Raw genomic sequence first — 13,471 nt, forward strand, 5'->3', positions numbered from 1 at the left:
GCAGCTCCCACAACGCTCAAGCAGCTGGACACCATCCAGGACAAAGCAGTCCGCTTGATTGGCACCACATCCACAAACATTCATTCCCTCCACCACCGACGCACAGTAGCAGCAGTGTGTACCATCTACAAGATGCACTGCAGGAATTCACCAAGGCTCCTTAGACAACACCTTCCAAACCCATGACCACTACCACCTAGAATTACACAGTGCAGAAGAGGCCCTTCGGCCCATGGAGTCTGCACCGATACGTGAGAAACACCTGATCTACCTCCCTAATCCCATTTACCAGCACTTGGCCCATAGTCTTCAATGTTATGATGTGCCAAGTGCTCATCCAGCTACTTTTTAAAGGATTTGAGGCAACCCGCCTCCACCACCCTCCCAGGCAGCGCATTCCAGACCGTCACCACCCTCTGGGTAAAAAAGTTTTTCCTCACATCCCCCCTAAACCTCCTGCCCCTCAACTTGAACTTATGTCCCCTCGTGACTGACCCTTCAACTACGGGGAACAGCTGCTCCCTATCCCACCTGTCCATGCCCCTCATAATCTTGTACATCTCGATCAGGTTGCCCCTCAGTCTTCTCTGCTCCAAAGAAAACAACCCAAGTCTATCCAACCTCTCTTCATAACTTAAATGTTTCATCCCAGGCAACATCCTGGTGAATCTCTTCTGCACCCCCTCCAGTGCAATCACAACCTTCCTATAATGTGGTGACCAGAACTGCACACAGTATTCCAGCTGTGGCCTCACCAAGGTTCTATACAACTCCAACATGACCTCCCTACTTTTGTAATCGATGCCTCAATTGATAAAGGCAAGTGTCCCATATGCCTTTATCAGCACCCCACTAACATGCCCCTCCGCCTTCAGAGATCTATGGACACACACGCTAAGGTCCCTTTGTTCCTCAGAATGTCCTAGTGTCATGCCGTTCATTGAATACTTCCTTGTCAAATTACTCCTTCCAAAGTGCATCACCTCACACTTTTCAGGGTTAAATTCCATCTGCCACTTATCTGCCCATTTGACCATCCCGTCTATATCTTCCTGTAGCCCAAGACACTCAACCTCACTGTTAACCACCCGGCCAATCCTTGTGTCATCCGCAAACTTACTAATCTTACCCCCCACATAGTCATCTATGTCATTTATATAAATGACAAATAATAGGGGACTCAGCACAGATCCCTGTTATACGCCAGTGGACACTGGCTTCCAGTCACTAAAGCATCCTTCTGTCATCACCCTCTGCCTCCTACAACTAAGCCAATTTTGAATCCACCTTATCAAATTACCCTGTATCCCATGTGCATTTGCCTTCTTTATAAGTCTCCCATGTGGGACATTGTCAAAGGCTTTGCTGAAATCCATATAAACTACATCAACTGCACTACCCTCGTCTACACACCTGGTCACCTCCTCAAAAAATTCAATCAAATTTGTTAGGCATGACCTCCCTCTGACAAAGCCATGCTGACTATCCCTGATCAAACCTTGCCTCTCCAAGTGGAGATGGATTCTCTCCTTCAGAATTTTCTCCAATAGTTTCCCTACCACTGACGTGAGACTCACTGGCCTGTTGTTCCCTGGCTTATCTCTACAACCCTTCTTAAATAGCGGAACCACATTAGCTATTCTCCAGTCCTCTGGCACCTCCCCTGTAGCCGGAGGGGAATTAAAAATTTGGGTCAGAGCCCCTGCGATCTCCTCCCTTGCCTCCCTCAGCAGTCTGGGACACAAATCATCCAGACCTGGAGATTTGTCCACTTTTAAGCCTGCCAACACCTCCAATACCTTGTCACTCCCTATATCAATTTGCTTAAGAACCTCGCAGTCTCTCTCCCTGAGGTTTGATAGCTTCATTCTCATTCTCTTGGGTGAAGACGGATGTGAAGTATTCATTCAACACTCTAGCAATGTCATCTGGCTCCATCCATAGGTTGCTCTCTTGGTCCCTTATGGGCCCTACTCTTTCCCTGGTTATCCTCTTCCCATTGATATACATATAGAATATCTTGGGATTTTCCCTACTAGAAAGACAAGGGCAGCAGAGAGATGGGAACATCACCACCTGGAGGTTCCCCTCCAAGTCACTGACCATCTTGACTTGGAAAGATATCGCCGTTCCTTCGCTGTCGCTGGGTTAAAATCCTGGAACTCCCTCCCTAACAGCACTGTGGGTGTACCTACACTACATGGGCTGCAGCGGTTCAAGAAGGAAGCTCACCACCACCTTCTCAAGGGCAATTAGGGATGGGCAATAAATGCTGGCCCAGCCAGTGAAGCCCACATCCCATGACTGAATTAAAAAAATGAATAAAATAGACATTCTCAGTGAATAAGGTTTAATTCAATTGAAAGGGCTTTGTTCCTCTTTAGGTTTTTTATTGGCCTGGATTTCCAGGCAGCAGTAGTGATGGTTGGATTGCTAGTGCAATCGAAAATTCCCGCAATTCATCAGCGCTGCAGATTTCCACCAGGGTATTCCAAGCCCAGCTTTCACAGAAATCTGCAGTGCAGCTTTCCTCGGGGAACTCCATCGGAGCGGAGAAGTCAGAGGAAGACTGGATACACTACTTTTTAACTGCATGTGGTAAGCTTAAAGGTCCAGTCCTAATGTTAGCGTATGAATGGGTGAGTAGATGAATGGGTGAGTGAGTGAATGGGTAGGTGGGTAGAATGGGTAGGTAGGTGAGGTGGGTAAGTGGGTAGGAGGGTGAGGTACGTAGGTGAGTGAGGTGGGTACGTGGGTAGGCGGATGACGGGTGAGGTGGGTAGTCAGGTCAGAGACTAGTCGGGTTGGCTTGGCGGGATAGTCGAGTGATCAGGGGGTGGTCAGGTCAGGGGTGTAGTCAGGTCGGGGGTGGGGTAGTTGGATCGTGGGCTAATCGATTCAGGTTGTCAAATAGTCAGGTTGGGAAGTCAGTTGTGTCACTACCCATGTGTTAGACTATGTTTTTATCTGAATAACATTTCCTGGGTAATTACCCAATTAAGTACTAAGGAAATTTCTGATGCCTCCAACGGTAGCTCAGAGCCAGAGACATTCGCAAAGGGTCCCAGGAAGCAGGGGAACTGCAAACATAAATTTGTCGCCAATTTTGTTTAGTTGAAACAGGTGCAATTCAGCGACAGCCATTCTCTGGTTCATTCCCCAGGTCAATGCCTTGATCAATCAGAGCCAACTTGCCTGGTCTAAATTTAAACAAAGCTTGGCAGTTAACTGTCAGTCATTGGTTAACTGGTGCATTCTCTATGGCAATGCCTCAACCAATTAGAGTCCACTTGCCAATCAATCAGCACTCTCTTCTCATGAAGTATAAATTGTTGTTGCCTTTACATTTGGTAGTCTTGTGAATTGTCCTGATGAGTGCATGATGGAAAGCTTTGGCAAGTTTGTTTTTTCAGCAATACTCAAGTTCTATACTACCAAACAACTAGTTCTTTTTCTGTTACTTGGTTTGGGTGCCACCCCAACATCCACAGCTGAGGTGGAGGAAACCTGCTGACTGCTATGCCTTGTTAACTGTGATGACATTGGCGGGTGTCCTCTGGCGGTTTGAGTCCTGGAAGGCCCCAGCCTACTAATGGTCTCCTGTGCAGATGCAGGTGCACACTCCTTGGCCTGTCCTGCTGGAGGCAATAGGGTCATTGGCAGAGGGGAGGTGAAGTGTCCTGGGATGAAACCCCTGGGGTGTTTGGCTGGCACCCACCTCCCTGTGGGTGGTCAATGGCACTTCCCTGACTCTTTGAGGAGAAGGGGCACCTGGAAGGAAGTAGAGGTGTCCAGTCCCCCTCTCGCCTAGCCACTGCTGCACTGCACCCCAGGCTAGAGCAGTATAGTGCAGGTCTGTGCGCATATCTGACAGCCACTGTGTGTTCTGCTGGACCTGGGTCTCCTAGGCAGCTACCACCCTTTCCATGGAGGCAGCCAAGCGCTTGCATGCCAGAGCCATGACAGCAGACAGGACGTGGGTGGACTCCTGCAACACAAGCTCCTGTCTGACATCCCTGTGAATTCACACACGTACCCTGCCTGATGCCCTTATGAGTGTCACTTGCAGTGAGTTGATGGTGCCACTTTGGTGGAGCACAGCAGATCATTCATCCTCTTCCTGCACTGTTGCGTGGTTCTTTGGTGGGCCCCGTGGGTGCTAATCTCTGCTGCAAACTCCCCCCAGGCCACTATCGTCAGACGGGAGGGCCTCCTGCTGCCATCCCTGGGCAAAAGCACCTCCCGCCTTTCCTGGAGAGTCTGGCGGAGAATTTGAACCATGGTTTTGCTGAACCATGGGGGCCACATTTTGCCTGGTCTGCAACATCCTGGTCTCGGCAGAATCCAGAGCTCCTGGCTTGCAGTGATGAATGGCTCATCGGGTGCCCTTTAAATATGGTGCCTGGACCTTCCATCCTGTGAGGTAAAGGCGGGGACAGTGGCTTCCTGCCCGCCCTCACCACGAGATTCAGCGAGCTCCTCGTGGATACATATGTAATGAGCTGACCAGCGGAAATCACTCCCACGTCCACTCTTGCCACCAAACTTAGACTCTAGAATGGAAGATTCCAGCCCTTGTTTCGGAGCAAATTTAACTGTTTGTTTGTCATCCTAAAAGGAAACTAAGTGGAACTGACATATGATTGGTGTTGACAGGTGCATTATCATGATCTCCTCCATTAACATATTAGACTGTGAAATCCAGGTTAATCTGTGGCAGCTCAGCACCATGAGGATATCTTTAATATTCTTTGTTTAGAATGACACTAAAATGAACATCTCTATTGAAGAATAAGTGCTTCTGTCCTTCGATCAAATAAACAGCTTTGAACAGTAGTAATGACGGTGGAAGTGATAACATAAGTCTACTAGAGGATAAAATGGAATAACTGTAATAAATAATTGTAGAAGAGGAACTGATTCCAAAACATATGAGCAGAAGTAACGGTGGTAAGTCATTGCGCTTTCATTACATGGCCTAGATGTTCACACAGTAGTGGAGACTCCACGCATATTCAATATGGCGGACGGATCCGGGATTTTGAAATCCCGCCCTCCCATATCCGGCAGAAGCTGTTTTTGTCAGTGTGTGGAGTGTGTGGGGGGGTGGGGGGGAGGCAGGATGGGGGCGGGACATGACTCACACAAGGGGGAAACCCAAACTCAATGCTGAGTTCAAAAGGTCTCATCCTGCAGTGTGAATTAAAATTTTTTACTGTCGATCTGCTCTTTAAGGGTGGATAAGCTATGTAGAACTGTCAAGCTGTCAAATTATTTAAGTCCCCCGCCCTTTAAAAATTGAAAAGGCAACCTGTCTGAGCGGAGAATTGAAAGAAAATCTGTTCCAGCAGTTTAAATAGCTGTTTGTTCACATAACCCTGAGTGCTACCATTATAGCGTTGTTAATGTTCGGCTGCTTTCCACAGTGGGGGGCTGTAAGTTCACAGTTTCACTGGCACCTCAAAGAGGTTATTAAAGTATTAGCTGTTTTTGATGTGCGATTATGGGTACAAATGTTTGCTTTTATGAGGATTAAGCACGTGAGGGGATTTAAAAGTGTTTTTTTATTCATTCATTGGATGTGGGCTTCGCTGGCTGGGCCAGCATTTATTGCCCACCCCTAGTTACCCTTGAGAAGGTGGTGATAAGCTGCCTTCTTGAACTGCTGCAGTCCTTTCATGGGCTTTCATGAATGGGTTTTTTTTATACAGTGAAGTCTGTAATAGATATTTAGAAATTTATTTTATTTAATCTCAGCGTGGCTCCTGAGGTCTGCTGATGCTGGATACTGTGTGTGTTGGCACAGAGTGTATAAGGGCAAAGGGTGGTGAGTGGGGGACAAGGGTCAACATTAAGTTGGCACAGGAGCGACAAGGGGCCATGGGGTGGGTGGGGGCATGGGTTAGCATGAGTTGGCATGTAAGGACATGGGGAGTGCTGGGATGTGAGAGGGTAAGGGCTAGCGGACGTACTGTTTAAAACAACTGGGACGAAGTCTCAAAGAACCAAGGTGAGCCTTTGAACCAGCCCACCTTGGCACTCGGCAGCCCCTGTGGCGGCATCTAATCTGCATCTGGGGCTGGTGGGCCTGATTCCATTCTGTACCCACCCCTCCAGAATGAAGATCCATCTCATCATTTGGGGCACTTTTTCCTCGAGGCAGGTGCAGCGAGCTGGAAGATTTCCTGGCTCTGTGCACCTGCCTCGAGAGTGAAAATCCAGGACCATGTGCTTTTGGCTATTGAAAGAAATTACAGGGTGGATAGCAAAGGCTCGGGACACAGTTTTTCAATCCCTGTTAAAAATGCAATTTGAGTAACCAATGTAAACGCTGGTTCAAGTAGGGAGAGAAAATTAAACTGTGTATCTATGGATTAGTTAGCCTAATGTGAGTTTTACGCAAGTCCTTAGAATCCATAATTTGAGATAAAACTAGATTTAGAAATGCATGAGTTAATTAAAGGCACTCAGCATGGATTCATTACAGCCAAGTCATGTTTGATAATTTTTTTGAAAAAAGATTGGGTTAATAAAGAGTTCAGTAGGTATAGTGCAAATGGATTTTCAATGGCATTTGATAAGACGTCTTAGAAAATTCAAACATGTAATATAAAAGGAAAGGCATAGCATGTATGGAAAGTTGGTTGATCAGAAAGAAGTTTTAATTAATTTAAAAGCTGATGGATGAAGGGGTGTTGCTTGGACTGAAAAGAGTTGGAAGTGCTGTACCCTATGGTACACCCACTTTTCTTCTCAATATATATGAATGGTTTAGACTTGGACATAAGCATCACAGTCTTAAAATAGCTGATGGCACAAATGTAGAGGCTTGAAAGAAATGAGGTGGAACTTAAAGGACTCCAGGAAGATATAAACAGATTAGTGGAATGCGCAGCTAAGTAGAATATAACATTTAAGGTGGGCAATTGGGTGGAATTCCATTTTGGAAGGAAAAATAAAGTATGGGGGTATAAACTAAATGGAAAGATGCTAAGGAATGTGGATGAACATCGAGACCTAGGATTTCACATACGTGATCTGTTGAAAGCATGAGTGCAGATAAATAAAGCCACAGAAATGGTGAACAGCATTTAGGTTTTATAATTAGGAACACATTTGTGTAAAGATGTAATAATTAATTTGTACAAAAAATTAGTTATGCCACAGCTAAACTACTACGTGAAGCTTTGGGTGCCAGAAAGAGCATACAGAAAAGATTCATTTGGATGACACCAGGGATGACATAGTAATAAGAGACTTAAGATACTAGGGCTATTTCCATTGGACCAGGAAAAGGCTAAGAGGAGGTTGAATACAAGTTTTCAATAAAATTATGAAGCCTTTTGATAGAATGAATAAAAACAGACAAGTTCCTTTGTTTAGAGTGTCAGTGATGAGGGATCATCAAATTAAAATTATCACTCAAAGTGTGGAGGGAGATTGAGAGAATTTTTTTTCTGCATTGTGGGTGCAAGGAAGTAGTCGAGGCAGATATTGCGTCCATGAAGAGGAAATTGGATAAATAGTTGAAGCAGAAGAATATCCTGACTTGGAAATATATCGTTGTTTCTTCATTGTCACTGGGTCAAAATCCTGGAACTCCCTTCCTAACAGCATTGTGGGTGTATCTACACCACATGGACTGCAGCGGTTCAAGATGGCAGCTCACCACCACCTTCTCAAGGGCAATTAGGGATGGGCAATAAATGCTGGCTCAGTCAGCGAAGCCCACATCCTGTGAATGATTTTTTAAAAAATGAAGCTATGGGAGAAGGAAGGTATGACATAGTACATTATATAGTATTTACAGCTTGGAAACAGACCATTCTGCCCAACAGGTCAATGCTGGTGTTTATGACCCACATTAACCTCCTCTCACCAAGCTTCATCTCACTTTGTCAACATACTGGCCCAGATCTCCTGGTTAGTGTCAGAGTGGGAGCACATGCTGCTGACCCCATTTAAAATTGTGGTCTTACCTTTTTACACTGGAGCCTTAGGATCTTCTTGTCTTGGCTCCAGCATGTGTTACGAAAGTCAACTTACCTTAATGTTAAGACTGGAGGTCAGGAACTTCAACTCCTTAAAAGCCTTGAAGCTTGTGAACATGCGCAGACCGTGAGTGGGCTACACATGCACATATCAGCATTTTTACATTCTTTGAGCTCAGCATGCCTGTACAAGAAGAAAAACGGCATGGAGACCTGGGTCAGGTGACTGGGGGTGGAGCGCCATGGAAGATCAGAGTCCCAGGCAAGAGACAGGGAGAGGGAACAGGGAAAGATCCCAAAGGGAGATGGGTCGGGGGCGGTCCCAAAGCAGAGAGGGGACAGGGAGAGGTCCAAAGGGGAGAGGGGACAGGGAGGCCCCAGAAAAAAAGAGTCCCAGAGCAGTGACAGGGACAGGATGAGGTCCCGGTTCAGTTACAAAGAAAGGAATAGAAAAAAAGGCTCCAGATAGGGAAAGGACTGTGGGTAGCAGATTTTAAGTCAACACAGCTCAAGGGAAGCCCTGGTAATCGAAGGGGGCTTAGAAGAAGCCCTGAAGATCTAAGAGGGCAGCCAAAGGTTTGTGGCCCCGTGTTGGGGCAAAATTCATAACATTTAAAATATAGATTAAATAATCAAGTTAAAAGCATGGAAACGTGACAATCATGTAATGATAAAAATAGATAAATTCAGCAGCTAACAGGGAAGTGGTGAACATGATATTAAAAGAAGGAATATTGAATTAAAATTTTATTAAAATTACACACCATTACCCCTTTGGAGCATTAGTGTTCCGCTTGCACGGCTGAAGAGCTGAAATTGTGCTTGTGAGTTGGTATTTGAGTGTATACTTGGGAATCCAGGGGAATGAAACCTCGGGAGACATGATTGAAACCCTGCGAGATGGGCAGTTGTTGATGCTGTCCAAGTTGGAGCGACCTTTGGAGAAAATTCCGAGATTAGATCTTTGAAGATGAAGACTGGAATTCCTTGTGATAGAGACAGAGTTTCAGTGAGATTGGTTGACTCACAGTGTTACTGACATCTGGGTGGATTGTTAAGAAATCCATGGACTCTGCCTTGGTTGTATTTGCCAATTGGTATGCAGTGTGGTGTGTTAGATCACAGTTGGCTTGTTAATTCACATGTACTTCATACTTACCCTGAATGTTAGAGTATAAGATAGATATTGTAAATTGTTTTAGATTTCTGACCTTGTGTAGTAAAGTTTATTTTTGATTGTTCAAAACCCATGGAATCAAGTGGCTTTATTTATTGAGCAAGTATCTTGAATCTTAAACTTTGCCTACTTTTAAACAAAATGATATTGGTCCCTAATCAGATATTACCAACAACTTATTATTACATATGAATCAAACAATGAGCAGAGTTGGGACGCCTTGTGGTGAAGCGCAATTGTAGTGAAGGCAAGCTCCTTGAGGTCTGTCTTCATTTCACTAAATTTCACTATTTTTAAATACAGCTGTCTTTGTCTTTAGGCTCCCTTCTCAAGCTTGCAACCCCAGCATTGCCCAGTCTCCACCCTGACACTGCTCAACAATCCCCATGCTCCCCACTACAACAATGAGGTGGTGAGTAATGTCAGGAGGTTCAGCAGTGTTGGGGGGGCGGGGGTCAGCAGTGTCATAGGGGGTAATGTGCAATGTCAGATGGTGGGGTGAGCACTGAGGAGCATGGTTTGGGGTGCAGGGCTGAGCAGTTTTGGGGGTGCAGGGGTGAGTAGTGTCAGGGAGTGGGAGAGGGTGAGCAGTGATAGCATGGGTATGACATTTTCTGTGTGACAGGAAACAGAGCAGTGAAAATGGTTGCTTTTCAGACTGGAGGAAGGTATGTGGTGGGGTTTCCCAGGAATCAGTACTGCACACTGCTTTTCTTGATATGTATTAATGATTTAAACTTGGGTGTACAGGGCACAATTTCAAAATTTGCAGGTAATGCAAAGCTTGGAAATGTTGTGAACAGTGATGAGAATATTGATAGACTTCAAGAGTGCACAGTTTGGCTGGTGGAATGGACAGGCATGTGGCAGAGTGTGAACGGACACATTTTGGCAGGAAGAACGGCAGAGGCAATATAAAATTTTGGGTGAAATTCTAAAGGGGGTGCAGAAGCTGAGGGGCCTGGTGGTATTTGTGCACAAAATGCTGAAGATGGCAGGGCAGTTTGAGAAAGTAGTTCAAAAGTCCAAAATATGGAATCCTGGACTTTATAACTAGAAGCATAGAGTACAAAAGCAAGAAAGTTATGAGGAACCTTTATAAAACAGTGGTTTGACCTCAACTGGCGTACTGTATACAATTCTAGTCAGGAAGGGTGTGAAGGCATTAGAGGGGTGCAGAAAAGATTCACAAGAATAGTTCCAGGAATGAGGAACTTCAGTTATGTGGATAGATGCAGAAGCTTGGGTAGTTCTCCTAAGAGAAAGTTAAGAGGAGATTTGATAGAGGTGCTCAAAAGCATGGGGTGTCTAGAAAGAGCAGACAGAGAGAAACTATTCCTCAATGGTCGAAGTGTTGAGAACCAGAGGAGGTCAATATAAGGTGAATGGCAAAATAATCAATGGCAAGATGAGGAAAACCTTTTATTTACACACTGCCTGAGAGTGTGGTGGAGACTTTCGGTCGTGGTTTTCAAATGGGAATTGAATAGTACTGAAAGAGAAAAAATTATGCAGGGCTATAAGGAAAGTGCAGGTGAGTAGGCTGGCTGAGTTGTTCTTGCAGAGAGCTGGCATAGATATTTTGGGCCAACTAGCCTCCTTCTGTGCTGTAACTATTTTATGCTTCTATGAGATCATTTAATTTAAAATAACAGTATGTGTGACTTTAAAATGGAAGCTGAATTTTACCTGCATGTTCTGGGGCCCAGTTATCCCCTGCTCTGTAAGCCCACTGCACCTAAAGACTACACTTGGCCTTGTCTTGCTGTGTGCCACCCCATGGGATTCTTGTACTCTTTACATGCTAAGACCATTATCCCTAGAACAGCTGCATGCAACAGAAACCTGTTGGGTGATCTGGACACATTCTTGAGAGCTTTTGGCTTTTGACAACATCAAAGAGCAAGTTCCACTCCATTCCCCCTGCCCTCCTCTCACACACATACAGAATTTTACAATGTAAAACAGTATATCAAAATGAAGACTTAGACAAATCTCAGTACTTTGATGTATCTGCAAAACTAGAAGTTTCATTCAAAATAATCAACAAGGTGGGAGGTCTGCCAAGAACAATATTGTCAAATTGGCTGTTATTAATTTACAACTTCGTCTTAATCTGCAAAAGCCTTTGTACATATAAAAGTAATTTCCTGACGATTACATGAACTCAGGCAGTCGGTATCAATACTTAAATATTTTTTTGTTTAAAAAAGAGACATGCCAAAGTTTTTTGTCTTGCACTCATCAGGACACTTTGCACGAGTGCAAGACCACCTCTCTTTTTTCAGCAAGTTCTGTATCACCAAACGACTATAATTCTTTTTCACAAAAAATCTGAATCCTGAGAGACTTCTAAAGTTAAAAATGAATAGCCGAGATAAACTGAGAAAAACAGTTTAATTCAAAATTTAAAAAGAATTAGGTGTACGTTAATCGGTGTCAATGTATTATACGGACTGACAGGGTTGAATGCATGCAGTCGTCTTCCCTGAATTGTGTGTGTGTAAAATAGGAGAAACACCAAGAGGTTCTTACCCAGGAAAAGCCAATGCAGCCGATAGCACCAGACAACATGTCACCCAGAAAACCGGGAAAGGAGGTAGCGGCAGGGAAATAGGCATGAAAATGTGGACTTTGCCAGTGGGTTACCTGGGGACGAAAACGCATTAAATATAATTTATGAAACAGCGCAGGTGTCGGCAAATTTGTAACGTTCGCTGGCCGCTAACTGATTTACTGATGAACCCATAAATCTCAATGCAAATTTACGGCTGCTTGATATAGCAATTGGTCATTTGGTTTCATTCACTTCATTCTTTTACGATGTTAGTTTTCATGCTATCAGTTCTTGATCTTGTTACTCAACTACATGGCAACAGGTAGTTTTAGAATAACAATTACAGTGTTTCTTAATTCAGGGAGGAGAGCATGCGAAGGATTACATTCAGGGAATGAATTTGTGGGCTAAATTTGCTCACCCCCGGCATAATGACTCTCTCGACGTCCTTCATCAGATCCTCGAAGCTGTCGGGTTCCAGGGGCGCGCTGTCCGGAATCAGGGGTCGCAGGTACCCGGGTTGCACCGTCGGATAAACGGGACGTTGATCGATGGATTTCAGGTAATCTGTGATATAATCCACCATCTCTTTGCCCCTTGTACGGAATTCCTCGAAATCCATGACTCTTTATTTCAGATTCCAATTAAAGGGAGCTGCAGAATTTTCATTATAAAATAAAAAAACATGGAAATTGTTGCATAGCCTGAAACGTAAAGTAAATCCGTTTCTCCGAATTATGGGGAAATCTATATATTTTGTATCTACTATGACAGCAAAATGAACGCGTCTCTTCAAAGGTAAACTGATTGTCTGCAGGTCAAATTCGATTGTTTAGAACTAAATGTATTATTCTCTGTGCACCTACCCAGCTTCACCCACCCAATTGCAAATGTACAGAACGTGTCTCTTTTACTTATTCTAGTATCTGCTAACATTGCCTGCTTCCTGCTACACTTAACACGGTTAACCTTGTAATAAATCCTTTCGAACGAAGAGTAATCCGAATGCATTAAACACAGTTTCACGCTGTGCAGTCACTAGCTGGATTACTGCATTTAAAACTAAATGTTAATCAAAGTCTGCTGTTAAAACACTAATAAGCGTTTTCATGTGGAACATGTTGCAGTGTACTCACGTGTGACGACAGTACCGCTGACATGTACTTTGATCTTTGGAGTTTCAGGCAAAATGTTCTTTTATATAACGACAGAAGCACAAATCGCAGTCCTAGCCACTCAGAGACGAGCATTGCTAAAACATTCTCCCACGCAACTACGATCACCAATCACAAACAGGATGAAGCTCCTCCTTCACTTGAGATTTGCACAGGGGATTTAGCAGTCCACTAAAGCAACATCCAACATTGCCTGAGTCAGAGAACTTTAACATATTTGACTCATTGTGTCTGTGCTCACTGATAAGGATGTCCGGCCTTTCAGCTCTTTTAGAATCATAGGGCAGAATTTAATGCCCCCCATCCCTGGTGGCAAGTTTGGTGGCGCGGGAGGGTGGAGGGGGGAAGCATTTAATCAGGCGAGAGGGTGGTGAGTGGAGACCCCGCCACCTTCCCGCTTCCACACTGATTAAGTCTGTTTAAAGACGTCTGGAAGGCTTTCCCACCCCGTTGCCAATGAGGCCCTTAAATTTAGCTTAGAAGTGTAGGAGTTCAGATGCATGAGAGGTGATCTCATTGAAACATACAAGATTCCGAAGGAGCTTGATAGGGTAGACACTGAGAGATTATT

At 44.5% G+C, this 13,471-nt stretch overlaps 1 protein-coding gene across 2 annotated transcripts in view; it reads right to left on the reverse strand.

The window, feature by feature from the left end:
• Window positions 1-12,973, reverse strand: part of ddc (dopa decarboxylase) — a 184,231-nt gene extending 171,258 nt beyond the window's left edge. For both annotated transcript variants that reach the window (XM_078538627.1, XM_078538626.1), the window contains exons 1-3: window positions 12,862-12,973; window positions 12,147-12,379; window positions 11,704-11,817 (exon numbers count right to left, since the gene is read on the reverse strand). In XM_078538627.1, coding sequence (XP_078394753.1) covers window positions 11,704-11,817; window positions 12,147-12,347 — 315 coding nt within the window. In that variant the 5' untranslated portion in view covers window positions 12,348-12,379; window positions 12,862-12,973. The remainder of the gene's footprint in view (window positions 1-11,703; window positions 11,818-12,146; window positions 12,380-12,861) is intronic.
• Window positions 12,974-13,471: the final 498 nt, after the last annotated feature.

Source organism: Cetorhinus maximus, chromosome 3 (assembly GCF_964194155.1).
Source record: "Cetorhinus maximus chromosome 3, sCetMax3.hap1.1, whole genome shotgun sequence".
NCBI lineage: Eukaryota > Metazoa > Chordata > Chondrichthyes > Lamniformes > Cetorhinidae > Cetorhinus > Cetorhinus maximus.